At 43.0% G+C, this 16,977-nt stretch overlaps 1 protein-coding gene across 1 annotated transcript in view; it reads left to right on the top strand.

The window, feature by feature from the left end:
- Nucleotides 1–16,977, top strand: part of SRGAP3 (SLIT-ROBO Rho GTPase activating protein 3) — a 468,362-nt gene that overhangs the window by 409,839 nt on the left and 41,546 nt on the right. The window contains exons 14-18 of the mRNA XM_086939226.1: nt 20–97; nt 1,626–1,760; nt 7,310–7,415; nt 9,326–9,553; nt 10,373–10,452. Coding sequence (XP_086795352.1) covers nt 20–97; nt 1,626–1,760; nt 7,310–7,415; nt 9,326–9,553; nt 10,373–10,452 — 627 coding nt within the window. The remainder of the gene's footprint in view (nt 1–19; nt 98–1,625; nt 1,761–7,309; nt 7,416–9,325; nt 9,554–10,372; nt 10,453–16,977) is intronic.

Genomic DNA, 16,977 nt, shown 5'->3' with positions numbered 1-16,977 from the left:
CGCATATCTTTTTCCTCAGGTCTTCAGCAGCAGGGGATTTTCCGAGTTCCCGGGTCTCAAGTTGAAGTTAATGATATCAAGAATTCATTTGAAAGAGGTATGTTTTGGGGCACGCCTGCCATGGCACCCAGGCCCTCAACATGAGCGTTTGTGTAAGGCGACCAACATAAAGTGGGTGTTAATATTGACTGATGATTTATTTTCTGCATAAATTTGTTAGCTAGGTTTGTCTCATACACGGACTGGAATTAAACAAGGCAGTTACATATTAAAAATTATGCAGAGCATGAGTGTCTAACATTGAATTGAAAAGTCACATGCAACCCTAATTTCTATTTTAAACAACATGATAGTTTTTTTTAAATTAGTTTTGGACTTTGAAACCAAGTCAAACATTAACTTATTTGACATTGTGGAAATAAAGCCCTTAAAGTCAAAATTAAATCATTTAATTAAGACATGCGACAAAGACGACAGTAAATGAACTGAAGTTACCAGAAATGCAAACACAGAGTATTACAAAAAATTAAAAAATAATGCGCTGAAGCACAAGCCACTTTACAATTTAAATATTTAAAAAGTAATCAGTTGTTTGCCTGGAGCTGCGTAAGTGTATGGTGAGACAATTTATAAGAGGCTTAGCTATGGGAAATACAAAGCCCGACCCCATAGATTTCTGTCTCCTGTTGCATTATTCTTTCGTAAACACTAGAAGTATGTAGTTCAAGCAAAATAAATTAGCAGAGTTGCTGGTGCAGGAGTGACATTGTAGAGTTAATGCAACCAAGGGCACAATTATGCATGTAGGGCATAGGAATCCAGGGGTGAAGTCCTTTATAGAAGGTGACGTTTCAAAGGATGAATATATCGAAGAGAGTTTTAGTGGGTTCTATTTTATCTGATGGCCTCAACAAAAGACTGGCAATAATAGATGGATGTTGGGGTCCGTATCGAGTGTTGCAACCAGCTGCGAAAGTATATGTTACTAATGAATGCGTTGCTGATCCAGGCTCACCTGGAGTATTTTGTTCCGTTCTAGAGGCTACATTTTGAGAAGGACAGTGGCAGGTTAGCGTGAGTCCAGATATTGGCCACCAAAATAGTGTTTGGTTCCTGAAAGAATTTGTTCAATCAATTAATGAACTCCATTAAAACATATCTCAATTCATGGATTAGTTTGTTACTTTTTATTTGGTGTTTTAATGGAAAATTGCTTTCTGTTTCATGGTATATGCGTTTGTGATATTTCTCACAGTTCATATTAAATTGCGATTTATTGTGGTGATTGTGATATGTATATATATATATATTTCTCGATGCATTTCAAGTGCATTTGCACCCATCATCAGTAGAAGCATTCTCTGTACCTTTGTCCGCTTCTATTACTGTCTTTGGATTGTTCGTATTTACTGCTTTAAACACATTTTCCAGTGTTTATTCATGTGGGCGATCAACACCATGAAGCCAAAATCATCTGAGCCATTCTGGTTTTAATTAATTTATTTTTATTTATTTATTAAGTTTTATATAGCGCTAACTTGATACCGAAGGATATCAGAGCGCCTTACAATTTGAGGCAAATATAAGTGACATTGAATTTGTTGTTTTCTGTCCTGTCTCCACAGGTGAAGACCCACTGGTGGAGGTCCACAATGAACGTGATATTAACTCTGTGGCCGGAGTATTAAAGCTCTACTTCCGAGGACTGGAAAATCCGATCTTTCCCAAGGAAAGGTTTCAAGATTTGATATCTACTATCAGTGAGTACACGTATGGGGTTATTCCTGACTCCAAAACACTAGCTGTGACCCATTAAAACTCCCTCTTTTCCTGTTTCTTAAGATCAAGTCTCTTTGCAAATTGTTTCAATTAATGTGTGCAACTGAGGGTGAGTCCCACTGGTCACTGGAATCAAACAGGAATACACCGAGCACTGTCTCAATTCTCGTACGTTTCCCCCCCTTGTTGCACTATCGTATGTATGTCTTAGAGACTTTCTTCATTGCCACATTCCCATAAGAAATGACTCCTTTAATATTTGCAATAAATTAATCCTTTTTTCTTACAATTGATATGATCTATTTGTGTTCCAATGAATTAAAATCTATCTTTTGTGGTTATTCCAAATGAAATCTTTCACTTTAAAATAAGCTGTGTCTGTTCTTCCATCGCTAAATGCATTTGAAGCATGCCATATGCCCTTCTTCAGAGAGAAAACTCTGTATATCCTATTTATAATTTGCTGACAGATTCCCAAAGTTTTCTTGATTTCTCTTTTTGTGTATTAAGTACATCCACCTACGGATAATTTGACATCCACTCATTCTCCAGCAACAGAATTGTTTTCTATTACATCGTTCCAGAAAATCAAAATCTTGAGTAAGAACAAATCATGTATTCATTCTTTCCTACTTCTTTAATGGGCATTCCTCCATTGAGCTGCAACATTAAACACAAGTACATGGTCTCTTTTGAAGTAACATATACAGTATTTTTAATTGTGGCTCGAATCCACGGGAACAATGCGATCAGCATCATTATCGGAGATTGGTTCAACATTGCAACGCAGCTCGTCTCAGGACGTACAGCAAGTCACGTGTGTCCCTTGGATTCACCTGCACCTGAAAGCAGGGATTCTGAATAGGGTGCACAGTTAGGATTTTTAAAGCTACTGTGTTGACACATCTACTATACAACACATCATTCATGAAATTGCTACATATGTTTCCCATTACATTGCACAAACAGGCTTTTAAGCATTTTCCTAGAAGTACCTTACTATTGAGCCCCTACAACTAAATAACGAAAGGCAAGTTTTTGTCTTCCCAAAGGCTATGACATGTGCTCTGTTTGTTTTTAAAAGAAAGCCCATAAGCATGTAAAACCTCCTGGTTGTCTATATGGAAACAAATCACTTCCTAGGATCAGTGCACCAATTTCAAGGGGATAATTTTATGTATCACCCTTCTAAATTGAAAAATAAGAAAAAAGTCTGTACAGTTCAGGTACTTTTTTGGAAAAATTGTAATGCAGCTCAATAGTCATGGCCAGGTGGTCGACCAGGCATTTTCCAAGGGGTTGCCACAGGGAGGATTGTGTGTAGGCCGCCCAGTGCTGCTGAAAGGAGCAGATGCGAAAGCAGGTGTTGCTGAGACATTTCTGAATACAAGATGAGAGGGACCACAAACTTTGCCTGCTCTTATCACGGTTCAGGTCCTTAAATATTGAATACCGCAGCAATCCTGGCTTTTCCCTGTGATTTCGTAAATATAGGATCTAGCTGAAAGAGTGAGAGCCAGTCCTGTTCTATTTATGTTCAAGTTTCAGAGCAGTACCTTCTGTCCTCTCATTTAATTATCTAATGCAGCCCAGACTGCACTGTGCAAAAGGAGGAAGAAAGGGAAAAGTAAGAGAAGAAGGAGAAAGAAAAGTGTAAGGAGAAAGAGCAGAGAAACATACTTGGCAATTCAGCTTTGCCTTTACACACAGAGGCAATATGTAATAGAAACTGGTGTGGCAATGTGCATTTGACATATTTTGGGGTAGTTTGGATATTGGCTAGCTTGGGCATCAGTCTCCACCAGGCATACAGCCAGATGACTAGCACTTGCGAGTCGACTGCAGCAGACCAAGGAAGAAATAATGGCAAGCCATCAAACATCTTAGAAATGGGAAGGCAGCGGAATCTGACAACATTCATGCAGAGGCACTGAAGGCAGACAATAAAACATCAGTAGACATGCTGTGCCTTGTGTTTGGATGGATCTGGGAAGAGGATAAGGTGTCATTATATTGGAAGAAGGGATATCTCATCTAGATCACCAAGAAAGGTGAGCTGAGTAACTGCGCAAACTACAGAGAGGTAACCCTTCTATCGACCCCAGGCAAAGTATTCAAAGGAGTCATCCTGAACAGAATGAAGGAACGAGTCGACTTCTGCAAAGATAGATTGTGTACAGGACACAGTGCAGCTCTGACCATCACCATTGAGCAGTTCATTGAATGGAACTTCCCCCTCTATGTTAACTTCATCGACTATTAGACATTGAGACCCTTTGGAAATGCCTCCCCCATTACAGTGTACCAGATAAACTCATAAGAGTCATCAGGAACTCTTACGAGGGATTGACATGCAAGATAGTCCATGGAGGACAACTGACTGAAACCTTCCAAGTGAGGACCAGAGTCCACCAGGGGTGTTTGCTCTCACCTTTTCTCTTTCTGTTGGCCATAGACTGGATCCTAAAACCATCCACAACAAGGAGAAAAAATTCAAACCAATGGACACCTTGGACGCAGCTCGATGACCTGGACTTTGTAGACGACCTGGCCCTACTCTCCAATACCCTTCTGCAGATGCCGGAGAAGACCGGCAATGTGGCAGCTACATAAGCACAACTTGGCCCCAACATCCACAGGGGAAAAACTAAGATTTTGAAGGCTAACACAGCCGGCACAACTGCAGTCACTCTAGCAGGTGATGCACCGAAAGAGGTTCAGGCCTTCACCTACCTGGGCTGTATTATAGACAAGGAGGACGGTACAAACCCAGACATCAAGGCAAAAATCAGAAAACCAAAGTTTGTCTTCATTCAGCTAAAGAAGATGTGCAGCTCCAGGGACCTAACACTGCAAACCGATATCAGGCTTTTTAACACCAACGTAAAATCAGTCCATCTGTTTGGAGTAGAAACTTGGAGGATAACAGTGACCACCACCAACAAAGTCCATACCTTCATCAACACCTGTCTGAGAAAAATCCTCTTAATGTGCTGGCCAAACACCATCAGAAACAACAACTTATGGCAGCTGACTTTCCAACTCCCTGCTCATGAAGATATCCTGAAAAGACACAGGGGCTGGATAGGTCACACCCTCCACAAACCCGCATTAAACACCACCGGACAAACCCTCACCTGGAACCCTCAATGGAAAGGAAAAGAGGAAGGCCAAGAAACACCTACCATCAAGGCCTCAAGGCTGACTGCAAGGAGATGGGTTACACCTGGAGCCAGATTGAAAGAAAAGCCCAGGACAGAGATGGCTGTAGAGATCTGGTTGATGGCCTATAACACACGCAGGGTACTAGGCATAAGTAAATAAGTACATACACGTGCGGGACCTTATTGATGCAGGTGTGTCAGTGTGTGATGTACAGGCATGCATTATGGCAGTATATCCCCCCTGATGGACCATTTTAATGTCCGTGGCCTAAGCCTCAAAGGTTATTAATAAGAGAATAATATTTTATCGGTATCTCTGCTAGCACGCTGAGCAACAGCCCGGACATCCTCAGCACCGAGCATCCTTCTTTCCTGCAGGCACAGTGAGCACAACTCTGGCATATGCAATTCTGATGGTATTTTTATTCTGCAGTCGGTCTGTTATGTCACGTGCCCAAAAATTCTCATTCATATGCATCTCGTTAGCTGCTATGGAAAAACATTGCTCCTGGATACTGTGTCAGACTCAGAAGTGAAGTACTGAAATATATCTGTGGTCCGCTTCCAAAGTATGTCTAAATCGTAATTCGTTTTCAGCATTTTCTTTTGCAGGAGCACCTTTCTCTCTCAGTGCATTGTGGGGCTGTTATTCATTAGATTCCCAGGTCTGCTCTTCAGCTATAAGTCCGGCCATGTGCACGATAAGCTGTGTGGAGAGCTCAGCAATCTGCCCAGGCCCTGTTCATTTAATTGAAGTATGATGCTGGTTCTGTGAAACATTATAAAGATTACAGCTGATGACTCTGTTGGAAATGCCAGCTCTCTCCAATTATACTGCTTGGAAGAGGTCTTAGCATTTGATGGCGGCTTGTGCTGAGCCTTAATTGACTTTTGGAACAGTAGCATTAAAAACCTCTGCGGAAGACACTGAGATATGTACATGATTAGATTTGATGTACTCTTTCGCCCGCATACACTTCCTGCACTTGACCCATCGTTAAGGAGAGCTCACTACCATCTCTCCAGAAGAGTTGTTGTGCTTCTTGGATAGCTCTTACGGCTAATTATACCCATAGTTTTTCTTCCATCCTGTGAATCCCTCTTCAAGTACAGCCAATATCTGTAAGTGCTCTGCGTCCTCGTAAGAGCTATTTGCTGTACTATCTGTAAGTCTGCGGCGTCCTAGATGCAGATTGGAAATATGGTGTTTGGTACTTACTGGAAGGACCTTAACTGGGGTCAATGATGTGCACTTGTGAATCGACTGCTAGAAAGATAACGCTATCAAGTACAACCATGAGCCTCTGCTCAGATTTTCTGTTATTTTTCTCAAGATAAATGTGACCACTTCCCTGGGGATTGGTCGCCGAGTGTCATCTTGTACCATTTAAGTGTTTGGGGACTACATTTCTACCAAAAGTGTGTCATGGGCAGGTCTGTAGTCCTATGTTTCTTTCCCCAGCAATGCTAATATTCTTTCAATAACTTTAGCACAAGGACTCAAATTCTGGTCTACAATGATGCACTGAACATGTGGATCAGAAAGATAGCCATGCCTTTCGTAGTCTCGCAGCATGGATTTACGTTCTACTGCCCAGTACGGGATTCTCAGCCAAGATAAGTTAGTTTAGCGGTAGAGGGTCCTACATTGAACTACTGATCCAATGTCTTTAACTAACGACTACAGCAATTTGTAGAGTCTCTATTTTTAGGTATTTTAGTAGTGATAGCATTATTCTATGCATAGCTCTCCTTTCTGTTCTGTCAAGATGTGGTTTCACCTGTATTTCTTTGAGCACATTTGCCCTATGTCTGTTAGTGAGTGCCTTGGTGTTCTGTTGTTACAGCTCTCGCCTCTGGATCTTCGAAGTGCAAAGTACTCTAGAACTTAGATTTAGTGTTTTTTAGTACAATCTCAGTCTCACCATTAGAGCACTTCAGTGTATCTTATACAACATGTTTGACCTGAGTGACCTGACAAGGTCACAGATGATCCCTCTTAGTACTTATCTAAAAGTATAGCTTTCAGTATCCAATAGAGAGCTCTCCTCTGGAGTTTCAGAAAGTGCTCACATCTAGTGTATACAGCAGTCTATACGTCTATCTGTCTCCTACTCGATCAGGAAGATCTCCAGAATCCATTTGAGATTTCTCATCCAATGGCTGCAGCTCTTGCCAAGAGGTATTGCTTTTTGAGGACCGTGGTAACATCATCTTGGCCAGGGAGGTTCCTAGTGCCTCAGGTATGTTAGGGTATATGTCTTGAAGTATGTGGGACTCAGTGTTATGTCAATCAGCGTGATCTTCCATGGATAAATTTCCACAAACACGCCCACTAATGGTTGTTGTGCATTCTTGTGTTACAGAAATTGAGAGCCCTGCAGAGCGTGTGCACCAGATCCAGCAGATCCTCATCACACTTCCTCGAGCGGTCATCATCGTCATGCGGTACCTTTTTGCCTTCCTCAATCAGTAAGTTTTCACATGGGGTTGTTTGTTTTCTAAGATGACATCTAATAGACATCACTTCACTTTAAGTGCCATCAAAAGCTATCACCATCTCAAAGCAAAACTGCAAAGTGGTACAAAACAGAGTGCAGGGGAGTTTTTCAGAAGCAGTGATAGGGTCCCTTTTTGTGCAAACCATGTCTGAACAATATTGTGTTTCAGTATACTGTAGGAACACACCATGAGTACCAATGGCGAGTATATTGTGTCTGACCTGATCAAAGTATAAACCAAACATACATCAATCATCCCCTTTCCCATGCACAACAGGTACAGTGTACCTGTTGTGCAGGTACACTGGACAAGTGTACCTGTTGTGCATGGGAAAGGGGATGATTGATGTACGTTTCTCTTTTCCTCTTCTGTTTTCCTTTTCTTGTTAGTTTTTTTTATTCCAACTGCACCAATATATATATAGCAATAAAAAAAGCATAAACCACCTGGAACACAACATAGGTCCCTATGAGGAATGCATTCCCTCTGATCAAAGCAGATCAGCCCCAGCTCCCATTCTTGTGGGCAAAACCGCTTGGAGGGCAGCCCTGCACGTTTCTTTTTATAGAATGTGTTTATGTTTCCCAATTTCACATTTGTTGAATACATAGCAAGTGTTATGTTATACAACCTTTACAAACATGCAACAAACTTTATAGCCATTCTGCCCTTCCCCAGTGCGATTTACAGTAATACATTCACATCTTCTAAAAGCCCCCCAATGGTACTAGTCATGTAACCCTGCACAGTTGATATCATCTCTACTAAATCTAGTTCATGAACACAAAACAATCTTTCAGATGTTTTCCTATTTAAATAAATACTTTTCTGGTATTTTAACTATCCCTATGAATAAAAGCTGTCCTCAAATTGAATAATATCTATATTTTAGCAAAATGAGACTCTTGGTTTGAAAAAATAAATTCCCGGTAGCAAGAATACAGATGCATTATTTATTAATTCAAATGTTTTATTCATGTGTTTTTATGATGAATGTTTTCATCTATTTCCAGAAGTTTTGGGGCAATCTTTGTTGTTTGAGACAAATAGGGTAAATGTATCGTTTGCAGCTAAATGTGATGCAAATATGTCAGTTTAGGGTCATAACCTACTTTGTGGAAATTGTTAACCAGCCAGGAAGACTCCCTCACATACAGTGTATGACCTTAATGTGATGTGTGTGTGTGTGTGTGTGTGTGTGTGTGTGCGCGCGCGTGTGTTGTGTGTGTGTGTGTGTGTGTTTTAAATATATTCTTTCCTGGGAACTACCATTGTGTTCAAACCTTTGTTTCTCTTGCCTCCTCTTGTTGGCTGTTCCTCTCTCTGTGAAAAGCCAGTTCATAAATTAAAACTTTCCACTTATCAGGAACTTGGAATTTCTTCTGAGGTATTGGTTCCGTCATACCTTTGGTTTAAATTTAGCCATAATTCACAGGAAACTTTTCTCTTAGCGAGTTAAAGATACTTGCATCCGTAGTGAATTGTTCACTCCTTATAGACTTTCAGAATCCTCTCTTTTGGATTTTTGAATAGATAATTACTATAGATCCATTGCATGATTCTCATTTCACTTTGTTTTTTTCATTACATACATTCCCACAAATTATATAACTCGAAAGACTCAAGAAGTTCCCAGCATGTACGTAGCCCCAGAAATCTTGAATTACTAAATGGGGCATTTTAAAAACCTTCTTGTGCTACTGCATCATCAGATTTTTTAAACTGTGATAAAACTCCTTATCTTTGTGCAGCCTGTGGATTCTTTTTTTACCTTCTGTCTACCCTGTCAGTTCTTTAAAACCTTCTATTCACTGGCTGTATGCTGTGTCTTACATAGTTGATGTCCCCTTCTCATTGTTCCACTATCTTGTGTCCTTCAGCCTGTCTCAGTATAGCGATGAGAACATGATGGACCCCTACAACATTGCCATCTGCTTTGGGCCAACCCTCATGCCTATTCCTGATGGACAGGATCCTGTAGCTTGTCAGGCGCATGTCAACGAGGTCATCAAAACCATCATTGTGCATCATGAGGCACTTTTCCCGAATCACCGAGAGCTAGAAGGGCCAGTGTACGAGAAGTGCATGACCGGAGGCGAGGATTACTGGTAAGGAGAGCTCAATACTATGACTGAAAGGGGATAGCAGAGGATTGCTGGTGAGTATAGGTCTGTACATAGTGTGAAGAGACAGAAAGGGTATTGGGGTAAATGCATCAACGTGCATAGGGTTGATAGGATGAGTGAAATACTGATGAGTGTGTTCCTATACATAGGTCTAGCAGGACTGAAAGTGTACTGAGGCAAGTGTGTTTGTGCACAGTGCTGTAAGGAGCAACAGAATACTAACGGGCATGTTTCAATGCATAGTTCTGAAAGGAGAAGGGTGGTACATAGTGGTATATGGGAAAAGAGGATTATTTGTGAATACAGCTGGAAAACAGTAGAGTATGTATCTATGCCCAGTGCTGATGGGGGAAGGATACACCCGTATGCATAGTGTTGATATCTGTAATCACAGAACCGTAATGATGATGGGAAAGTGGAAATACTCAGTGCTAGAACACTCCTTTTTGGGGTAATTGTGTTTTATACATTCAAAATCATCAGAGTATAGCAATTGTTAGCACCAATAGTGCTCATTTGAAAGAAACACTGGTGAATATGGCTTGATACAGATGGCTTAATAATATTCTAGAAAATGTTCAGTCTGTTAACTACAGAAGATTACTTTCGAAGGCAGTGTGCGTTTTTGAAAGTGAGCAATTCTGCTTCATTTTCACTGGCACTGAGACTCTCTGGGGTTTGTTGTTGTGAGGGTGAGGTTGCTAAAAACTGATATTTTATGCATAGTTTGAAATTCAGTGTATATCGAAATGTGATTGTTGTTCAATTGAGATGTGTTCCATTCGCTTTGTTTCATTGTAGTGACAGCCCTCACAGTGAGCCAGGCACCATTGATGAGGTGGACCACGATAATGGAACGGAGCCCCACACCAGTGATGAGGGTAAGTGGTTGAGTGAGCCTTGATAAGGAAGGTACATGAGCTAAATAACAAACCAACTTTAAAGGATGTTCTGAGATTTCTTGTACATTCAGGAAGCATAGAACAATCCGTTCTCCATCAACCATAGAACACAGCGGGTCCGATTCACAGAACTAACTTTAGACAAAATCCTAAACTTACTACTTTTGGTATTCACAGAAGTTAGGATTTTGTCTTAAGACAGACTTAAGACAAAATCCGAACTTAAGTCTGTCTTAAGTCTGTCTTAAGCCTGTCTTAAGACTGTCTTAAGTTTGTCTCAAGACAAACTTAAGACAAAATCCTAACTTCTGTGAATACCAAAAGTAGTAAGTTTAGGATTTTGTCTTAAGTTAGTTCTGTGAATCGGGCCCAGCTAGTCTAACAACAGCATGTCCATGGTATATCCATCTAGCAAGCATTGCACTTAAAACCCACTTGTAGACAGGTGTCTGCAGGAGGCTGACACATCTTCGTTGTGGAGGACAGTGCCTTAAATAATTCTTTATCAATGTTATCCGTCCCAGTGGAGCCTGGTAATCGGGTAAAAGAGGTTGCTGGACTCCCGTATGATATTTATTTTCACCCCTGTACTTAATTACCACGCTGAAAAGCGCAGGTCATTTGGGCCACGCCCACCGATCCTGAGGGGCAGATAATACGTCTGGAAGCTCGTCCGCGTGCAGCCGGCGTGCCGCTGGGGCGCCAAAAGTAAGCCCATCTGTTCCAGTCTGCACCTGGACCGTGCCCAGCACCAGCCACTATGCCCGTTCCGACTCCCTACCATCAATAAGGACTTCCAACACAAGAGAAGGGCTCCTCGTATTAAACGTTAAAGGTAGGAATCAGCGAGGCTTATTTTTAGATCCACTTACCAAAGCTCAGGGGAGAACTGATAGGTGCATCGTTTGTAGCGTAACGGTCAACTGGTATAATCTAAATGTAAAGAATTTCGACCACCTAATCTAACGCAAAGCATTGCTAGCCAACCTACTAATATCAGATGTGCATTACTGTAAACGAGATCACTTGTAAAACTTCATTTCGAGCTTAGAGATCTCATAGACACTAACCAGCTGGACATCATGTGAGCCACGGAGACTTGGGCTGACCAGACACTGTAGCTGCAACCCCTCCAAACTACATCCTCCACCATGTTGATAGGTCCTTAAAACGAGGTGGCGGACTAGCCATGATCCTTATGAAGGACTGGGTTCTTTGGACCCAGCGGTGCCAGGGCACAACACCTGAAACCTTCGTGGGTAACCTGCTCCGGCGTACAAATCACAGAGACACGGGACACTTCCTTCGGCGTCAAAGAGTCAAGGTTTATTTACTGCAGGGAACACAGAAGTCACAAGAAGTACATCGAGTGTAGTTCGGGGAGACTGCTTCAAATTGTATTTGTGGATCGCTCCTTTTATACAGTTTCTACCCATAGGATAACATGATACACAATAGTTTACAACCTGGTTCCCACAAGTCGCTCTCAGAGGGGTCGCTTAGATCACTTTGAAACACACAAGATCCGGAACATAAGTGCGGAAACATTTGGCGGTTCCCAACTGTAAAAACCCATCTTCCCACCATTAGCAAATTCCAATCAGCAGTAAAGTAGATCGAAATAGGAACGAAGACAGGTGCAGAGGAAGACGGAAACAGTGGGGAGATCGGAAAGGGTGTAAAAGGGGAGTGTCGAGAAGCACGAGATACAGGCATCAAAGGGACGTGCCTAATGAGATGCACAACTGAGACAATAAGCCCGTGCGGCAAGATGAGCCTCGAGCGGCGCCATCTGCCTTACAGTAGCATCCCCCTCGTCATAAAGGCACTTTCAAAGAACATGTGTCTTCCGCAAATATCTTGGGAGTCCCAGGGTAGCGAAGCGGACAGCGTCCGTTCGCTGGCTACTTGAGGGCAAGAGACAAAATGGATGCCGTATCTAAGATGGAACCCGTGGGTACAGATGACAAACCCACATAACAAACGAACGGTTTAAGTTAGCACAGCGAAACTGCGCACACTTGCTAAACTCGTCATTTGCGGTTCATAGATACTAGACTCGACCATATTCGTGTGAGTCGAAAACACCACTTGCAATTGTCACGGAACCTCAGACGCTCCTTTTGCCCTCATGTAGGCAAGCACTAGTCGGAATCATACTCGATATTCATCAGACCATCAAGATGTCGTTGTAGCATAGCTCTGTCCAACCGAGTCCCCTTGGTAACAGATGGTTGTCTCATACACGTTGTAGCACAGAGGCCACATAAGGCAGGACCACACTGCACACAAAGGCAACACGTGAACAGGAACACTACCACAACCCCGATGATCGTCAGAATCTTCCAACCCCAAGTCGACACCAGGCCCCAAAACCAACCAAGTAGCGTCCAATCCCCTACATCCACGTGTATGGATTCGGAGATCTTGTGCAACTTCGAGATGGCTTGATAGACAGTAGGAGCATTATCTGGAATGAAAATGCAACAGCTCGAATGGATCACTTTACATACCCCACCGCGATCTGCTAAGACAACATCTAAAACCATACGGTTTTGTAATGTCATAAGTCTCTCCGCCTGAAGTTCTGTGGTGATATTACCAAGGGCACTGGCAGTAATGTTAGCTGTCGATTCTACCACTCGAGTCAAATGTCTCAGGTTCCTACTATTAACCATAGGTCCCCAAAACGGGAGGAAACCCTTGAAAAAGTCTCCTGCCTCTTGACCGGCAGTATCCTCTTCACTAATTACGCCTCGTACAACTCTAGTCTTGTGGTAATCGGCATCTACAGTGAACGTCGGAGGCAACAGATTTGCAACAAAACATGAGCCCATGAAGTCTGCGGGCAACCATGTGTATGCACGATCATGACAGATGAAGTACGTACCCTTGGCAGCCAGAAGCACAGGGATCGGGGACATTGACAGGACGTAACTTTCAGTGCAAGCACTTACTCCAAGTGAGGCTTGCGAGCCACGACCCACAAGACAAAGATTACCAGTGTGGGGTACGACCCATATTGGAGACGAGCTTTTAAGCTGCTTTTCATTAGTGAACGTACTATATTCCCCTTTATTCGGTGCCCTATAGGCTTGTACCTCTGCCTTAGGGATGAGATAAGCATCATAGATCTCATCTTCCAAATCCTGTATTATCATCGATACCACCCACTGCCATGAGGTAGGACCCGGTTTGGGGGAACGTTCTGGAGAGGGGTGGAAACCTAGTGCGCTTCGAAACATTGTTTGGTATGCTCGAGCTGACCCTTGGGAACTATACGGTAACACCAGATATGGAATTCCCTTACCCGTAGTATGTGGCATCAACCCACACACCCAACAATTAGTAGTGTTAACCACTAACTGATGCTGATGGAGGAGCTGGATAAAGGAATTGTTGCGGAATTCTACACGTCTAGCCTGTTCGTGTTCTGGTAACATATGAAAGGAATGAGGAGAAGCAGTAGAAGTAATGTTAGGGTAAGGAGTAGGAGTAGGGGTAGGAAGTAAGAAGTAAGACATAGTGTAATACACCCCACCCGCCAAAAATGCGGAAGCAGTTAAAAACAATACAAACAATTGGGATACAAAACATTTCGTACGACTAAGTTTCTGCAGCTTGACTCTATATGCCTGAGCTCCTTCCAAATCATTCAGCTTCAAAAATGCCATTTCCCTACGACCGTCCGCAACGTTTCTTGACGCACTTCGTTCTGTGCAGCAATAGTCAATTCCCAGGAGTTCCTAGGAACCGACGGCCTTTAACCTAGCGTCAAGACCTACTGTCCAGAAGGAAGTACGCGCGCGGCCCTACGGCCCTCAATACACAATATGTATTTATTTAGCACAATAATTCAGCTGTGGAAGGAAAAAGATACAAGGAAGAAGCTTGATATATATATATATACAAAACAATTTTCAATGATACGAATGTTCAAAGTTGATCATGGGAAACGAAGATATTGCAGTTATCAGTTTCAGCAAAGCAAGAAAAAAATTTATTTGTCCTTAGTATGAGAACGCAAAGAATATCGATGTTTCCCAGGACGTGTCTGCTCGTCAAACAAAGGATCTGTCGAAGAGACAGCGTCCTGCTGATCAGTTCGTTGGTCTGGTCTTGAGTCTCTTGCTGACAATGTTCCAACAATGGCTTTCTGCTGCGCTGAGTGTTCACCAACAAGTTGTGCGTCACTGAAAGGTACAAACGCCGGCAATGTCGCTGCTTCTGTTGACGCAATGCCTTTCCTCACCCACGGGTCTGCCGGCAAAGGAATAGGGACTCGCTTACAATGGGTAGCATGTACCCAGTTCTTCCGTCCCTCAAGACGAACGGCAGTCCTCGTGGCCAAAAGCACCTGGTGAGGTCCAACAAAGCGGGGGTCCAGATTCTTCTTGCGCGAAAAATTTCGGGTGACAACCCAATCACCAGGCTGGAGCTGGTGGCCTGGACCCTCCGTCTGCGTCGGCAAGGCGTCGTAAACCTGTTGATGAATTAACCTCAGTTTAGCAGTCAAGTCATGTAAGTAGTCAATCAACATCGGGTACTCAAGATCAACGAATATACCTGGCCTAGGAACCCCCCACACATTCGCAGGACGGCCGAACACTATTTCATAGGGACTAAGCCCTATTCGGGAGTGTACAGTCGCCCTAGTTGACAGTAATGCTAGAGGCAAAGCGTCAGGCCACGAAAGTCCAGTCGTAGCCTGGATCTTCGCTAATTTTAGTTTAAGGGTGCCATTGTACCCTTCAACCAATCCAGCTGACTGGGGATGATTGGCGCTGTGGAATTTCTGATTAATTCCAAGGCCCTTACACACACTCCTCATCACACTTCCAACAAACTCACTTCCGTTATCTGACCACACGACTCTAGGCATTCCATACCGAGGAAAGTATTCCTTCAGTAGGATTTTCGCAGTAGACAAGGCAGTATTATCTTTGAGGGGATAGGCCTCGATCCATCGGGAGAATGCGCAAACCACAACCAAAACGTATTTCAGGTTATTGCATCGCTCCATATGGATGAAGTCCAATTGGATCACCTCAAAGGGATACGAAGGAGGAGCAAAACTGCCAGGGGGAGTTGGGGTTCCTTTGCCAGGATTGTACATTATACACACCATACAATTCTTCACCAAACGTTCAGCACACTTAGTAATTCCATCATTCTTCCACACATCAGCCAACAACTTGCAAATACCTTTCGCGCTAATATGTGCTAACCCATGTGCCATTTGCACAACGGCCAGTACATACGCATCAGGCAACATCCATCTTTTCTGATCTGACAAATCAATCCAGCAACCATTCACATCCAACCTTCCCGTACTTTCTTTCCACTTCATCTTTTCAGTGTCAGTGGCCTCATTCTGAATTGCTTTCACACTCTCTATAGTATTCTCACACATACTTGATTCTGTAGGCCACCTAACCGAATTCGTCACATACATTCGAGTGCTAAGGTTCCGGGCAGTCTCCTTAGCAATCTCATCTGCAAACGCATTACCACGACCAACATCATCCGTCACCTTACGATGCGCACTACATTTAACAATTGCAACTTGAGCAGGCAAAGTCAATGCATCCAAAAGATCGTTCACAAGCTGGCCATGCTGTATTTTCGTGCCATGTGACGTCAAGAAACCACGTTCTCGCCACAATCGTCCGAAACTATGCGCTACACCGAAAGCATACTGACTATCGGTGTACACATTCACACGTTTACCTTTTGCTAATACACATGCTCTAGTAAGAGCGATCAGCTCTGCAGCTTGGGCAGAATTCTGATTCAATCTCGCAGTCTCAACAACAGTATTCAATGTCACCACAGCATAAGCAGTAGTCACATCACCATTCGGCAATTTAAAACATGACCCATCCACATACAGGGTGCCATCCGGGTCTTCCAATGGGGTGTTTTTAAGGTCCACACGACCTTTTGTTTCCTCCTCTGTACGCAAGTAGCAGTCATGTTCTGCTACTACATCTGACTCTGCACTAATTGGTAACAAAGTTGCCGGATTTAGGACATTACAACGTTTTATCTGAATGTGGCTTGCCAAGAGCGTCAATTCGTACCCAGATAACCTCGCACTCGTCAAGTGCTGAGTTTTCGTACGGTTCAAAAGAGTATCGACTGCATGCGGAACCATCACCGTAAGCATATTATCCATGACCAATCCTGCTGATTGTCGGATGGAGACCGCAGCTGCCGCAGTTGCTCTCAAGCAACTCGGCAATGCTCTAGCTACTGGGTCTAAGGTCGAGGAAAAATATGCACATGGACGTTGCTTACCACCAAAAGGTTGCGTTAAGACGCTTAAAGCACAACCTTCCCTCTCGTGAACATATAACGTGAACGGCTTGCTGTAATCAGGGGTACCTAACACAGGGGCCGAACACAATGAATCACGTAATTCAGAAAAACGTTTCTGACATTCTTCCGTCCATGGTAAAGGAGTCGAAACATCCTTGCACGTAAGAGCCACCAATGGTTTCG

The sequence above is a fragment of the Lissotriton vulgaris genome, chromosome 9 (assembly GCF_964263255.1).
Source record: "Lissotriton vulgaris chromosome 9, aLisVul1.2, whole genome shotgun sequence".
NCBI classification, from domain to species: domain Eukaryota; kingdom Metazoa; phylum Chordata; class Amphibia; order Caudata; family Salamandridae; genus Lissotriton; species Lissotriton vulgaris.
This window is presented reverse-complemented; position numbering and strand designations above follow the sequence as displayed.